Source organism: Leptopilina boulardi, unplaced genomic scaffold (genome assembly GCF_019393585.1).
Source record: "Leptopilina boulardi isolate dan_hultmark-lab unplaced genomic scaffold, ZJU_Lbou_2.1 LbouV2_396, whole genome shotgun sequence".
Lineage (NCBI taxonomy): Eukaryota > Metazoa > Arthropoda > Insecta > Hymenoptera > Figitidae > Leptopilina > Leptopilina boulardi.
The window spans coordinates 625466-641903 of NW_026137969.1; the positions used below are offsets into that span (position 1 = coordinate 625466).

A 16438-nucleotide genomic window follows, 5' to 3' on the forward strand; every position below is an offset into this window, starting at 1 on the left:
CGGTGGTAACAGCCAAACAAGTTTGACCAGGGATGAATAGAAATTCAAGAGAAACCTTTAAAATGTAACCCTAACAAACTGTCACATTTCAGAGGTTTCTCTTTAAAAAAAAATTGGCTAAAATTTTTCTTTTATCTACCCATCTCTGGTTATTAAAGGGAAAGAAAAACAAATATTTATATATATATATATATAAAAATTCACATAAAAAAAATTTTGACATCTGTCAATCAAATTGAGAAAATTATTATAAAAATGTCATTGAAAAAATTAATGACAATATTGACTAAAGAAATGTTTTATTTTTAATGAAAATTTAAAAATAAAACAAAATGTCTGTCACTGAGGAGAAAATTGAAGAATTAAATAATAGATTTTCGGAATTTATTAGTAAAAAAGAAAATGTCGAATCAGTTACTGTTGATTTTTATGAAGATTTATTAGATGAAGTATTAATGGGCTTTGTTTTTGATGTTCATCGAACAATTAAAAGTGGCAGTTCCAATGTTGAGGAAGGCATTCCCGATGATGAGTCTTACGTCATTATAGGTTAGAATTAATTTATTTAACGCTAAAATTCATTTCTTTTCTATTTTATTTATACATTTTTGTTCTTATTTATTATTTAAATTTTTTTAAATTATATTTTTAAAAGATTTTTAAAAGAAAAATGATTTTTACGTTTTTTTTCGTATGTAATTTATATTTAACTTTTTAAAATTTGCAAATTTGTAATAATTTTATTTATTAGGAGAAAATTCATATTTTTTTAAGAATAAAATTTTTTAATTAATTTTATATAACAATTTATGTTTATATTTTTATTAGTTTCGTATTTAATTGAAACTTAAATAATTATTGTAATATTTTTTTTAATCCCATTTTATCAAAATTAAAAAATTTTTCATATTTAACCCCTTTTAACCCAAATTTTTTTCCTAAAATTAACCCATAATTTTCATTTTTAAAATTCAGCTATAAAAAAAATTTTTTTAAGAATTTAACAAATTTTAGATTTATAAAAAAATATGAACGTTACTTTTTTCTAAAAAAAAAATTTAACAATAATTAAATTTTACAGAACTAAAAATAATTTATCAAATAATTTTAGATAATTATTTTCAAAATTTTCAATTTAAAATCAACTAAAATTCAATTATTTACAAAAATTTCAATTCAAAATCAACTGCAATTCAATTATTTTCAAAATTTCAATTCAAAATCAACTAAAATTCAATTATTTTACAAAATTTCAAATCAAAATCAACTAAAATTCAATTAATTTCCAAAATTTTAATTCCACATCAATTGATATTCAAATATTTTTCAAAATTTCAATTCAAAATCAAATAAAATTCAATTATTTTCCAAAATTTCAATTGAGATTCAATTATTTTTAAAATTTATAAATTAAAATCAATTAATATTAAATTATTTTCCAAAATTTCAAATCAAAATCACTTGAAATTCAATTAATTTCAAAAATCAAAATTGTAAATCTTTGACAATTCAATTACTTTTAAAAAATGTTATCTAAAATTATTTTATAAATTATTTTTAGTGTAAAATTTAATTATTGCCTGAAATTTTTTTTGACTATCAAAACTAAAAACTGTGACAAAATTTTTAATTCGAATAAATTATTTAAATCAGACTTGAAAAAATTATAAAAATGGAACTTTAAGAATTTTTTTTAGAAATTTGTCCTACGTAAATAAAATTTTGAAAATTTCTCTTACAATTAGTTGTATTCTGAAATATTCAAAATAAATTTTCTTGATACTATTTTTATAACATTATTCTCATTACTGAATTAATAAAATGAATTTAATATCTAATAACATTAGTTATTTAAAGTAAAAGTTAATATTCATTAACCAATTAAATTTTGATAAAATAAAAATAATCCACTTTTTCGACATTTTTGGAATATAAATCGACTAAAACGACTTTTTTTGTGCCTTAAAGTCGATCCGAGGCCTTGATTTTTTAATTTAACATAATAATTTTTGATTATCCCATAAAAATAATTATTAATAATATTTTCATTTTAAAGAATTTTATTAGAAATAATTATTTTTTAAACAAATTTTCATTTTTCGAATTAGCATTTGACAGAATTTTCTTTTATAGGAATTTTTACTTAACAAAATTTTTACCTACCGAATTTTTACCAGAATTTTTATTTTCATTTAATTTACATGACTTTAATTTAAAACAGAATTCTCATTCAATAAAATTTTATGTGATTCGAACTAACAATCGACAGAAAGATTTTGGCGCAATTTTTAAAAATTGACCAATTCGAAATTATCTAAAAAAAAAATCGTAAATGGTCAGTTTTAAAAATTGCGCTGAAATTTTTTTAAATTTAATTCATCTCTAAATACAATTAATTTCTAATAAAATACTTTAAAATAAATATTCTAATTATAATATACAAATAAATATGAATTTTCGGTTATATAAAAATTTTGTAATATAGAAAATTAAAAATTCTACAAAATAATAATTCGGACAAATAAAATTCGACTCAATGAAAATTCTATCAGGGATTAAGATTTTTTCAAAAAATCAAAGAAAAAAAAATTAAATTTTATTTAAATTCTCGAATTAAGGACATGGATAGTAAATAAAATAAATGTATAATTAATTATTTATTTTCTTTTATTAAAACTATTTATTGTCGCCTTGTTTTTTGATTTTTTGTTTATTATTATTATTATTAAATTACAGAAAACAGTCTTGAAAATTTATTTTTATCTTTCTCTTTTTTTTGTTCCAATAGATTCACCGGGTTTGGACGTATTTGGTCAGCATCCAGTGAAAAAATCACAAGAATGCAATTGTCCAAATTGTGATCGTGGTGTTGCCGCATGTAGATTTGCGACACATCTTGAAAAATGTATGGGAATGGGTCGCAATAGTTCACGTATTGCATCACGTCGTATTGCAAATAATACAAAGGATTTAAGTAATTTCAGCGGTATTATAAGTGACGATGAGGACGATGTCGATTGGAGTATGAATAATGATAAACGTAAACGTAATAATAAAAAAGAACGTAATGGAATTAAAAAATATAAACAACAAAAAAGTGGACAAAGAAATGGCGATAGTAATAATGATGTTGTTTATACAAGTAATGAAAATTCACCATCAAATTATGAGAATATGTCAATTGAGGATAAAAAAACGTTATTAACACAAATTTGTGGTGTTATATCGGAGCATACAAAAAAATTATGTACAAGATCGGTGCGTTGTCCACAGCATACGGATGATCAACGACGTGAAATGAGAGCAAATTTAGATAATTCCACGGGACAAGATGGTATTAATGTTGATGTTGTTGAGACAAATGATGAGGAGAGTCAACATTCAAGGGAGAATTTTACACGATGGGATCAAGAGGGTTCGAGTCATTCGAGTCCTGCCGATTCAACATCAACAACAACATCATCGACAAATTCAGCTAAAAAAAGAGATACCAAATCTCGAGGCAAGGGAAAAACCTCGAAACGCGATCGTAATTCGCCATTTTCTCAGGGTGATTGAAAAAATATATTTCTATGTCAATAAAAATTGAAATTTTTAATTTCTACAAAAAAATCTCGATTTTACTGTCTTTGAATTGTAAATTTTACATTGTCAAAAAAAGGGATTAGAATTGATTTAAGGTAAATTTCATTTTAAGTAAATTTTTATTTTCTAATTAATTTTATTTTTTAAATTAATTTTGATAAATTATTCAATTGAACAAATCAAAGGAAATTAGGTAAAATAAATTTAATTTTCTATTTTCTATTCGATTTACGAGCGAGAAAATATTAACTTAAAAAGTCGTACACTGGACGAAGTTGAAATAATGTAAATTCAACTTAATACATTTTTTTTAAATATATTAATAAATTAATATATATTATGTTTTCGTTAATTTTTTAATTGTAAAAATAATTATCGCTATATACATATTATGAATATTATTAATTAAAATTTCAGAAATAAATAAAATATAAAATAAAAAAATACACAAGTTTTCAAAAATTTTATTTTTGAAAAATATATATTTATTTCCAAATAACCATTTTAATTTTCATTTGAAATGTTTTTTTTTAAATTTCTTTTCTAATTTTTGAAATTTTAATTTAATTTTTGAAATCGACGAAATATCGAAATATTTAAAAATCGCTAATTTTCGTAATTCGGTGTATATATTTTATTTTATTCTATAATTTAAATTAAATTTTAAAAAACCGAATAGTAAATTAATTTCTTTAAAAATTAATAAATACCTAGTTATTAATAATATTGATAATTTATTTATATTTCTAAGACTGATTTACACATTTATCAGATTATTGTAAAACTTTGCTGATTAATATTCCGGACAAATCCGGAATTAGCCCGAAAAAGTCCAGTTCACATTTTTAAGCTTTTATCAATCGGAATATTAGTTTTTCATAGACATAAATATACAAATTTCATTAATTTTTATCAATATTATTTTTATCACTTTTTTCCATTTCGAAAACAATTTTTATTTTATTTATTTATTTACACTTTTTTATTAAAAAATAAACTGGCTCCCTTTTCTTATTATTGATTATTTCGTCCATTTTAATGGTGAAAAATATACCTAATTAAAAAAAATTATTTTTAATAAAATTATTTTGAAAAAACATTTTGTTTTACATTTTTCTATAAGGATAAATATTGAAAGAATTTTTTTTTTTGTCCATTAAAAAAGAAACCATAGAATAACTTAATAAAAAAAAAATAATTCCATATTTTTTTTTTTTTGACTTCTTTGACGAATATTTAAAATATCACAAATTTCTATATTCTTATTTTTTTAATTTTCATTATTTTTGCATAAATTGTTGGTAATTTGGACAAATTAAATTTTTGTCCAAATGAACGTGTTGTTTAGCGCGTATTTTTAAAATTATCCAATCAGAAATTATCAAGTAAATAATTTTTTGTTGCAGAAAATTCCGTAAATACAATTAAAAGAAAAAATTACAATTATTCATTCAAAGGCTCTAATTATTATAATTATAATTATTGTCAATTTTAATAATATACACAAATAAAATTGTTTTTACTTAAATAAATATTTTATATTACATTGAAATATTTATAATTTATTTTTTAAAAATATTTAAATTTTCTTTCTGAAAAAAATTAATTAAAATATAAAAAATTTTAAAAAAACACATAAATAAGTATTTATTTAATAGTAATAATAGTTTTTTTTTATATTTTAATAATAGTAATTATTTTTTTTAGGTATAATCAATTTTGAAATAGAAATTTTTTTTTTCTGGAGAAAAATTTGATTTCCCGCTACTTAAAACAAAAAAAAAAAAAAGAAACATTGTGTAAAAAGCAGCACCGCATTAAGGGCGCTTGCTCCGACATCACTGGATGCCAATGAACTTTGACTCTCATATATTGCAAGACGTGGCAACATCGGACAGTATAACGCTGTTTACTTTTATCTAAGACATACACTGACGTATCTTTAAATTTCAGTTCACTGCGGACTTTGGTAACGTGAAGAGGGTGTTTTTTAATACACGTTTCGAGAGCGAGAGTTTTTCTTTGTTTGGTGTGCTCGTTGTATGGGTGAGTAAATCAATCAATTTTTTATTTTATATTATATATTTTGAAAACTCATCAATTTTTTACGACCAAAATTAATTTAAATCCTTAATATTATTATTATTCTAATTATTAATATTATAATTATTATTCTTATTTTTATTCTTATTGTATTTTTAAATAGAAAATAATAAAATTTATAGAAATTACTTTTTAAAAATAATTTATTAGATTATATTTTAATTTTTCTTCAATATGCATAATGATTAAAAAAAAATTAAAATTCGAAAAACATATTGTTGGATATTTTTTTTTTTTTTTTGAAGTAGGTATTTTCCCCAAGTTTACTAATTCCAGTAATGACAAAAGTGTTTTTTTTATCATTACAACATTATGAGCAACGTAAATAATTCTTTGAACAATGACTTTTATAAGGTTTATTAAAAATAAATTTTTGTTTTTATTATATTTTCTTCAAAATTCTTTTTTTTTTGTACATATATTTCTTTTCAATTGAATTTTTATTTTATTCATTCTTGATATATTTATATATATATGAATAAATAAAAAATGGACATTTTTGTTTTTTGTTTATTTTAAAAAAATTTAAATAAAAAATTTATTTTATTAATATAATTATATTTAAAATTTTAATACTTTAATATTTTTTTATTTATAATTGATTATTGTAAATTTAAAAATATTTTAATTTAACTAATTTTTAATATTTTTTTAAAATTATATTTTATATTTATTTAATATACAGAGATAGAAATTAAAAAAAAAAAAATAAATTAAATACTCCATAAAAACATTTTTTACACTTTATTTATACCAAAAATTGTTATTGTTAAATTTAAAAAAGATTTTCGGAGTAAAATTTTTTATTAATTAATAATTTTAAATATTTTGATTTATTATTATTATTTATTTATTTATATTACATAATTATTAAAATTATTTAAATATTTTTTTTAGTAAATCAGCTAAAAATTTAATAAGAAATCACATTTTAAATAAATGATAATTTATTATTATTTATTTAAAAAATATTTTTATTCCTTTTAAGACTTAGATATTCATTTTGACGCTTAAAAAAAATTATTATTATTATTATTATTTATCTAATCAAGAAATAAATAATTATTTACAGAAAAATAAGTAAAAACATATTTTATATTGAAAGAAAAATATATCTAAAATTAAATATTTACTAAACAAGGTTTTAAGAAATCAATAAAAATTCAGCATATGGTATACACGTTATAAATATTGAATTTTCTTTAAAAATTCCTAATTATTACGATATAAAAAAATAATTTAAAAATTATAAATAAAATAATAAAAGAAAATGTTAAAAATAATAATAATATTATTCTAACTCTAATATATTACAAATAATAATAATCGTCATTAATAACGTCACGCTCCGAAAAGAAGAGGGGAAGTATTTACTAAATAATGTATTTACTTTACGGTAACAATATGGGGGAGGGGAGTAGCGGTAAAAAATGTGGATAAAGTTCGTGACGTCATTTGTGAGTGTTATCAGAAAATAGGTAAAAAAAGAAAATATTTTTTTCAAAACTTCTTCATTTTGACGCTTTTTTTTAAAAAAAAAAAATTTTGTAATTTTAATTTAAGTTAATTAAATTTTTAATTTTGATTAAAATTAATTTTTATTTTTAAAGGCGTCAAAATGAATAAGTCTTGAAAAATTTAGTGTGCTCAAAAATATTTATCCTTGAATGCAAGGTTTTGTTCTTGAAATCATTATTGATTTGTTTGATGAAATAATTAAATGTACGTTAATTTGTATTTTCCCCGCGTTAATGACTTGGAACATGATATACTTATAATTAATCCATGCCAGTAAAAGGAAGGTCATCACAAGTCGGTGGAAATTCCTAAACATTGCCTCAAATACACGACCTTTCTATTTTTTATTTTTTACATCAATCGGCGCTTTACCTTTCTAATTTTTTTTTTTTTTTTTGCTCAATATTTATGTCCTAATATTGTTACATATTACGTCTTATAATTCCCTATACATATTCAAGTAAACATTTATTCATGGAGCATTCCACACTAAATGGATTTCTTTGAACTATTTATTTTTTCTTTTAGTGCTTTCAAGATTTAAAAAAAATTTTTTTTTTATAAATAGATTTAAGAGAGATTTTTTTGAAAAATTACGTTTTTTTTAAATATTCGGCCAACAATTGACCGAATTGGTCGTTTTAAAAAAATTTTTTTTTTAAACGTACGTTACTAATAATGGAATCTACTCATTTTCGAATTTTAATTTTCATGTTTATAATTATCCCTTATTTATTTTTAATACACAAATAACTATAAACATGAACATATTGAAAATTCGAAAATAATTACGTGATAAGCAGATTTACTTATTTTCGAATGAGTAAAAAAAAGATTTCCAAATATTTTTTTTATGAAAAGTACGTTTAAAAACAAAAAGGTAAAAAAACGTTCAATTCGGTCAATTGTTGGCCGAATATTGAGCATTTAAAAAAAGTCATTTTTCAAAAATCTCTTAAATCGTTTTATAAAAAAAAAAAAAATTTGAAATAAAATCTTGAAGATTGTTTCAAACAGGAATAAAAAAGAAAATAGTTTCAAGAAATTAGAAATGCAAAAGCAAAATTGTTGTTCAATTTGACGTGGAATGCTCCATTTATACAAATTACTTTTTCCTTTCATTTATGTATAGCCTGAAGAAATTAACATTTTTCAAGGTTCTTAGACTTATAATTTAATTGAATATTTTATAATTTTTTAAAATATTTTCGGTAAAATAGGTATAAATTATTTACAAAATTTGAAAAAAAAAATTTTCTTTTTTTCAAACTGAACATAACCTCAACTGTTTTTTGTTTGACCTAATTTTTTCTTTATTTCTACGAAATCGATTTTTTTTCGTTGGGGGATTTTTTTTCCTTTTGAAGAAGCCATTAATGTTTTCCTCGTAGTATTGAGTTTTGTCCATTATTGTAAATATAGACGTTAACGAACAATTTTTCCTACTTCCTTTCACTCGAAAAGTCGAATTTTTATTTACACAAATTGTTATTTGATAGAATTTTTAAATCATCGAATTTTCATTTGTCCGATATTGCAAATAAACGAAAAAACAACCGTTAAAAATATTTCGGCGCCAATTTTAAAATTGATCAATCACAATTTTCTTTATAATTTATAAGTGGGTTAAAAATTTTTGTCCATTATTTTTTTTTTCAGACATTTGCAATATTTTGGACAAATGGAAATTCGCTGTTTTAAGAATTTCGTCAAATATAAAAAATTTGTCCAAATGAAAATTCGGCAAATTAAAAATTCGAACAAATAAAAATTAAATGAATTGAAAAATTCTATGTGGCATTCAAAAATTTGAATCGCACTTAAAATTCTATTGAATATGAGAATTCGGCTAAATTAATATTCGGTTTAATAAAAAATGTTTTTAAATAAAAATTTGGTTAAAGAAAAATTTTGTAAAATAAAAATTCAGTCAAAAATTCGGCAAAAAAAAAATTTATTCATATAAAAATTCGTTTAAAATGAAATTCAGTAAAAAATGTTAATTCGAAAAATTGTAATCTAATAAAATTCTCTAAAATGAAAATTACAACCATTAATTTTTTTTAATGGGAAATTCATAAGCCCTCTTTGATATATTATTATTAATATTTATATTATTTTTTAATAATTCAATAATTTTTGATTAATTTTAAGTCGCAATAATATTACACAATGGGAACAATAATGTGAAGTATAATTTCAAAGGTCGAATATGCACAACCACGTGGCAATTAATATATATATATATATATATATATATATATATATATATATATATATATATATATATATATATATATATATATATATATATATATATATATATATATATATATGTATATATGTATATATGTATATATCGTTCGTAAATGATAACTGTATGCGTAGCTACGGTACATATATGATTTTATTCACTTTGTGACGTGATCGATAAATTCTCAAACATACGAACACCGAGATAGTAGTGACTTATAGACTATTTCTGAGTAGTGAATCATTGACCCATTCCACGAATTTCACTTGCGTGGATTTCAAGAATGAAAACAATAATTGTACGTTCAATTTACCGTTCATTTTTTTTTTCTTACCGTACATGTTTATATAATGAAAATTTCTTTAATAATAATATTTTAAAAACACAGTAGTAAATGTTATATAACTTTTTATATAAAAAATGTATTATATAAAAAATTTATTTTATATAATAAATTTAATTAATATTAAAAAATTTATTTTTTATATATCTTCTTAAATTCATTATATATAAAGTTTGAATTTGCATTTGACAGAAAATTTAATTAGATATAATTATGTTTTAGCTGAATTTTCATTTTTTCGAATTAGTAAATTCGACAGAATTTCTATTTATAGAAATTCTTAAGGCCAGATCCAAGTCGAGTCAGCTGTTCCTTTGAAGTTTCAATGGAACAGCTGACACGACTTGGACCTGGCCTTAATGTAGATGGCGCTGCCTCACTTGGACCTGGCCTTAAATTCAATATATTTAGCAGAATTTTTGCCATAGCAGATTCTCAAGGTCAACAATTTTCCATTTAATAGAATTTTTCTTTTGGCAAAATTTTTATTTAACTCAATTTTTATTTAGAAAAATATATTCTAATTTAATAACCGAAAGTTTTTATATGGCAGATAATTCTTATTCAATAGAATTTCAATTGGAGACGAATGCCAAAAGTAGCATTTCACCAAATTTTTTATACGATAAAATTATTAATTAGGCTAAATATTAATTAGGCCTAATAAAAATTAGGTCAGATAAAAAATTAAGGACAAATAAGAATTAGATTAAATAAAAATGAGGGAAAATACAAATTAGGTTGAATGAAAATTAGGACACATAGGAATTAGGCTATGCATAGAGTTTTTCGGCCAAATATGAATTAGGTAAAATAAAGAATAGTCTAAATAAGAATTAGGTTGAATAAAAATTAGGGCAAATAATTAGGTCCAATAAGATTTAGATTAAATGAAGATTAGGCTAAATATAAATTGGGTTCAATAAAAATTTTTGCTGATACAAATTTGGGTTATACTTAAGAATTAGGTATAAATAAGAATTTCCAAATAAAAAATTAAAAAACTAAAACATATGCGCAAAATATAAATTAATGGAGAATTTTCGATTTATGATTTATAATTGAAGGAAAAAATCTTATCAAAAAACATCTGTGTTTTGCTTTAGCAACCATGTTATTATCGCAATGTGAATTTTTTTTTATCAAAATAGATCAATAAAGTCATAAAAAATTGTAAATATTTTCTGGAAAAATTTCCACTCGACGCATTTAAAATAATATAATCAATTACTATATCATTAAATATATTTATAATGTTGTATATCTGTACGTAAAAATTTCTGATAAATTTATCTAATAAGTGATATTATAGCCTTCCGGTATTGAAAAGCTTTAAATTATCTCTCACAATCAATAAATAATTGTGCAATAATATTGGTTATTTAAAAAGAAAAAAAAACTTAAAAATTTTAATTAAAATATATGAATCATTTAGATATGTTGTGAATTTTTGATTTTCTTATCGTTTAATATGTATCAAAATATAAATATAATTTTTTTTTTTATATGAAATTCCATTTCAATTAATGTTATTGTAAATAATTATATAATCTATTGTCATAATCTTTCTCGGGGGATTTTTATCTTGATAAGAAGTAGGCGAGTAGATTTTTGATTTATAAAAACATGATTCTCGTCTTTTGAAGTCAAGGAAAGAGCGATAATAGAAATTGATAAATTAATTTTTCCCTTTGGATTAAAAAAAAAAAACAAGAAAACGAAGCTAATTCTAGTAGAATATTTTGCGTTGTATTTTTTAAATCTAGAAAAAAATCGCGATAAATTTTATTTTTTCAACTTGTGAATCGATTAAAATAAGGCGAGAATATTTGTTATAGATATTATTGGGAGAGATTTGAGTAGGATGATAATCCGAAGTATAGTTATACAGGTCAGATGAAAATTTTAAGAAGAATTTTCTAACCTAATTTAAGGAGGGAGATAGGTTTATAAAGAGATTGGGGATTTTTTTTCGCAAAATAGAAATATATCAAAAAATTTGAGGTTATATTTTGTACAAACATTAAATTAAATTCACAAATTTTTGCAAATGGTTTCATTAAAAATTGTATAAGATATTCAACAATGTTTATAACGATGTAACAGAAGACGATCGTAGCTAGTATTTTGTAAAATTTTCAAACAAATTAAACATTTGGATACAGTTTTTGTTCCAATTTTTTGACGCTCAAATGATAAATCGCTCTATGGAATTTCTCCTCCTTTTTTTTATTGTTTTTCAATTCACTCATTGTTTTTTATTCACTAATAAAAAAAAGTGGTTTGACAGTTAAAAAATATTAATGTGTTGAAATAGAAAAAAATAGGTTAATGGTGTTCCGCAATGGTTGTCTTTCAAAAATTGGCTCCTCGTAGGTGCATTTAATTTAAAAAGGATTTTTCTCTCAAGTCGGATAGAAACGGAAAAAATCGAAAAAATACCAGTTACATATCCTGAAATGTTGTACTTTCATTTACGCATAAGAAATTGAAAATTCATTACGATAAATGGTTAATGGTTGATTATTCCATTGTCCCCACTCGCCAAAATCACCATTCGCCATTTGTCATAATTCTCGTCAACTACCGCACCCTGCTCTAGTGAAAATTTAGTGACTTTATTAAAATTAAAAGTCACTAAATTTTCACTAAAGCAGGGTGCGGTAGTTGACGAGAATTATGACAAATGGCGAATGGTGATTTTGGCGAGTGGGGATTTTAGGCCAACGCACAATAGGTTCGCGAACGAGATGCATGAGATATAAAAGGATACGAATATATCTATGTTCTATTCTAACTCATGTTTCACGTTCGCCATTTTGGTATAGTTTCATACATCTTATACGTTTTTTTACGTATAGTACGTCAAAAACTCCGAGTTACGCGTAACTGCGCAACCCTGATGGGAACTTTGGTTAATGCCTGAGCAGAATAGAAACGCAACCGAAAGAATGAGTTAGAGAAGGATAGTCATATTGTTTGTCCTTCTCTAACTCATTATTCCGGTAGCGTCTGTAGTTACGATTCCGGTTACGTTTCTATTCTACATTGACCTTAAGGTCAGGTCCAAGTCGTGTCAGCTGTTTTATTGAAACTTCAAAGGAACAGCTGTCTCGACTTGGACCTGGCCTTAACGCTGACAAAAACCAACCACTCATAACTTTGTGAGGAATGAAGATTTTGTATTCAAAAAAAAGTTTTGAATTAATTTTGGTCAGATATTACAAATTTTTTTTTAAATTCCATCCACACTAGATTTATTCTTCTGACAATTGTATTTGACTTTCATCTCTGGATGAAGAATTATAAATGAAAAATGATTTATTTCACAGAGCGAGAGAAGAATAGACAATACGCAGAGATCCCTGTGGAGCCAATAAGCAGCTACAGGGATGAGAATGGCTATGTGCCAACGGTTGGAAGATGGGGAAGCGAATGGCCAAGTTGACTCACGACGACGGAAGTTTGCTATCAACCTTCTGGACAGGCCCGGGGGCCATGGATCAGAAACGTGCCTTTACCATTACCGGTATGGGCACACTATGAATCTCCAACGTTGAATGTCTCTACCATTGAACAATATGAGGAATTAGCAGGATGCGTTGAACTTGAAACTCAACGTTTGTTACGGGAAAATCGCTACGATACAGTGGACAATGTTTTAAGGTTGATAAAAATTTTATTTAAAATACAATTCTTTGGATAAATAATTATTCATTCCCTTTGTTTCATATTTTGAATTATTAAATTATCTGTTATTGAATTTTTTAAATCTATTATAATAATATATTTTGTAGATTCTACAAGTCTTTTAAAGAGAGTGGTGAAACTCTATTGGATCGTTTCTATCGTAAATATCAACCGGTTATCACTCATCAACATCACACATGTGTAGGCCTTGGTTTTGAATTGTTGTATCGATTGTGCAAATTAAACGAGAAGTTTCCTGGAATTGAAAATGGCCTCTATCTGGTATCGTGCGAAGAGGTAGGTTCTTTTCATTGATTTTTCCTAAATATGGAAGATAATGACAAAGAGGTGGAAGAAGTGAAAGAATTTTGTTATTTAAGATATTGGTTTTAATATCTTCCTTTACTCCGAATAATTTCTGATATTACGAACTGTCAGCCAATCAAAATGCAGTTTCTTACGGAAAACTATTAGAGTACGGTCACAATATCTCATGCATGTACTATGCATGGAAGGTTAGTTGCCATTGTCCCCACTCGTCATTTGTCATAATACTCGTCAACTATCGCACCCTGCTTTAGTAAAAATTTAGTGACTTTATTGTTAAAATTAAAAGTTACTATAAAGTCATTAAATTTTCACTAGAGCAGGGAGCGGTAGTTGACGAGAATTATGACAAATGGCGAGTGGGGACAATGGCAACCTACCGGATGCAGAAACATTTGGTCGTTCACACTTCAATGAAATACAATAAATGTTTAGTAACTTTGTAGTTACAACCGAAATTTTTGAAAAATTACAACAGTTACTAAACAGTCACTACATTTCATCAAAGTGTAAACGACCAAATGTTTCTGCATGCATGAGATAGTGGTTGCTTTCCATTGACCCCACTCGCCAATTATCATAATTCTCGTCAACTACCGCACTCTGCTCTAGTAAAAATTTAATAACTTTTGAAAAAGTTACTAAATTTTTACTAGAGCAGGGTGCGATAGTTGACAAGAATTATGATAAATGGTGAATGAGGACAATGGAAACCAACCACAATGTGACCGTACCCTTATTTCATGTTTCTCTTGTGAAAAATCAGGCGAGGAATTGGAATTCCTCACCTGTGAGAGTAATGGGAATAATGAAGAAGCTGTAGAATTTTTACATTCAGATTTTAAAACAATTTGGGACAATAACATTTGGAGGCAGATTGGTTTCCATTGTCCCCACTCGCCATTTGTCATAATTCTTGCCAACTACCACACCTTGCTCTAGTAAAAATGTAGTAACTTTTATTTTTAAGAATGAAGTCACTGAATTTTCACTAGAGCAAGGTGCGGTAGCTGACGAGAATTATGTTAAATGGCGAGTGGGGACAATGAAAACCAACCCAAATGCTGAAGAAAAATGAATGAAGGTGAAAGTGAAATTAATTCTGACTATTAGTGATCAAGGTTGAATGAAGTAGAAAAGATGGATGAATGAATTAGAAACAAAATGAAGAATATAATCTAAATTAGAAAAAATTGAATTGAAAAATTAATTTTCACAGACGATTGGAGATATCTCGGGATATGTGGGAGGTCCTCCAGCGGCTGACAGTGGCGAAAAGGAGCACGTTCTTGTGTGTTTAAAAATTTTGATAAATGGACGTCGTGGTGTTATGTTACTCGATCCAGGTTATCATATTGCTCGTGTTATCACTGTAATGGGGGATAAACTTTATCCACACACTGGCTGGTTTACACAATCTGATGAGCCTGAATGTAAAACGGAATATAATTACGTAATGTGCGCTGAGGATCCCTATTACGTCGAATGGCACGAGAAAAAAACACGCCCAAGTGCCTTAGAGCGTACTCAGGTAGCTCTTATTTACGTCGATAGACCATATCTTACTGCCATTGACGTCACCGAACGAAGAAACATAGTTTACAACTTAAGAAGTTTAATAGCTAGAGATAGCAAGGGTCACGTTGTGGCTGGATTTTATTTTAAAATTACATTAGACCCACCTGACGAGCAGAGTTTTACCGTTTTTTATCAAACCAACGAAGGAAAAAAAAGATTTAAATTACAGTTTAATAAATTTTACAATCGAACGAAGGTATCTATATCTAATCTTTTTGAAACAAAAAGGTTGGTTTCCATTGTCCCCACTCGCCATTTGTCATAATTCTCGCCAACTACCGTACCCTGCTCTAGTGAAAATTTAGTGACTATTAAAATTAAAAGTTACTAGAGCAGGGTGCGGTAGTTGACGAGAATTATAACAAATGGCAAGTGGGGATAATGGAAACCAACAATAATTAATAATTTGGTTTACCCCTCCGAATTAATTGAGATTTATTTTCTCAGACTGAAATGGGAGAGTCGGAGGATGTTTTACGCGAATGTGCACGGCAATTGGGTATGTCGCAAAAGGATTTGGAAGATGTTCTTGGTGCACTTGCGACTGTTATGCGAGACACTGCTTTTACTGCACAACTTTTGGCGATTAATTCAAGAATCAATACTTTGGCTGAAGACAATTAACAAACGACGAATCACCCCATGTGGTGTGACAAACAAAATTTTTACTATTTACTCAAATTATTATTTTTATTATTATTCTTTAGTATCATTGTATTCATTTTTTATTTACAAATATCTTAAATATGGGTTGATTGTTTCTCTTCTTTAGTAAAAACATATCCTTATTGGGTTCAAGTTATTCGTTATTTGTGCTAATTCTATAGGAAACATATATATAAATAAAAAAAATATTTTTTTGAAATCAGAGACATAACATATATATATATAGTTCTATGTAAAGCAGCGCTATAATTATTATTGATGACTATAAATTTACTATTCATACAATTTAAAAATTATAAATAAATTTCAAGCATACAAAAAAATATATTTTATTTTTACCTGATCTGATTGAATAATATTTTGTCTTAGCTGAA

At 24.7% G+C, this 16438-nt stretch overlaps 2 protein-coding genes across 2 annotated transcripts; both read left to right on the forward strand.

Moving 5' to 3' along the window:
- Positions 1–163: 163 nt before the first annotated feature.
- LOC127288824 (ataxin-7-like protein 3) lies at positions 164–4019 on the forward strand. The gene is made up of 2 exons (XM_051316487.1): positions 164–549; positions 2789–4019. Exons 1-2 carry the CDS (start codon positions 333–335, stop codon positions 3556–3558), a joined length of 987 nt encoding a protein of 328 aa, XP_051172444.1. The 5' UTR covers positions 164–332; the 3' UTR covers positions 3559–4019.
- Positions 4020–13251: 9232 nt separating this feature from the next.
- LOC127288830 (uncharacterized) lies at positions 13252–16153 on the forward strand (the record flags this gene model as incomplete). The annotated part of the gene is made up of 4 exons (XM_051316492.1): positions 13252–13469; positions 13601–13790; positions 15040–15594; positions 15846–16153. Coding segments are annotated over 4 exons (1140 nt in total), but the record flags the coding sequence as incomplete, so codon positions are not given.
- Positions 16154–16438: the final 285 nt, after the last annotated feature.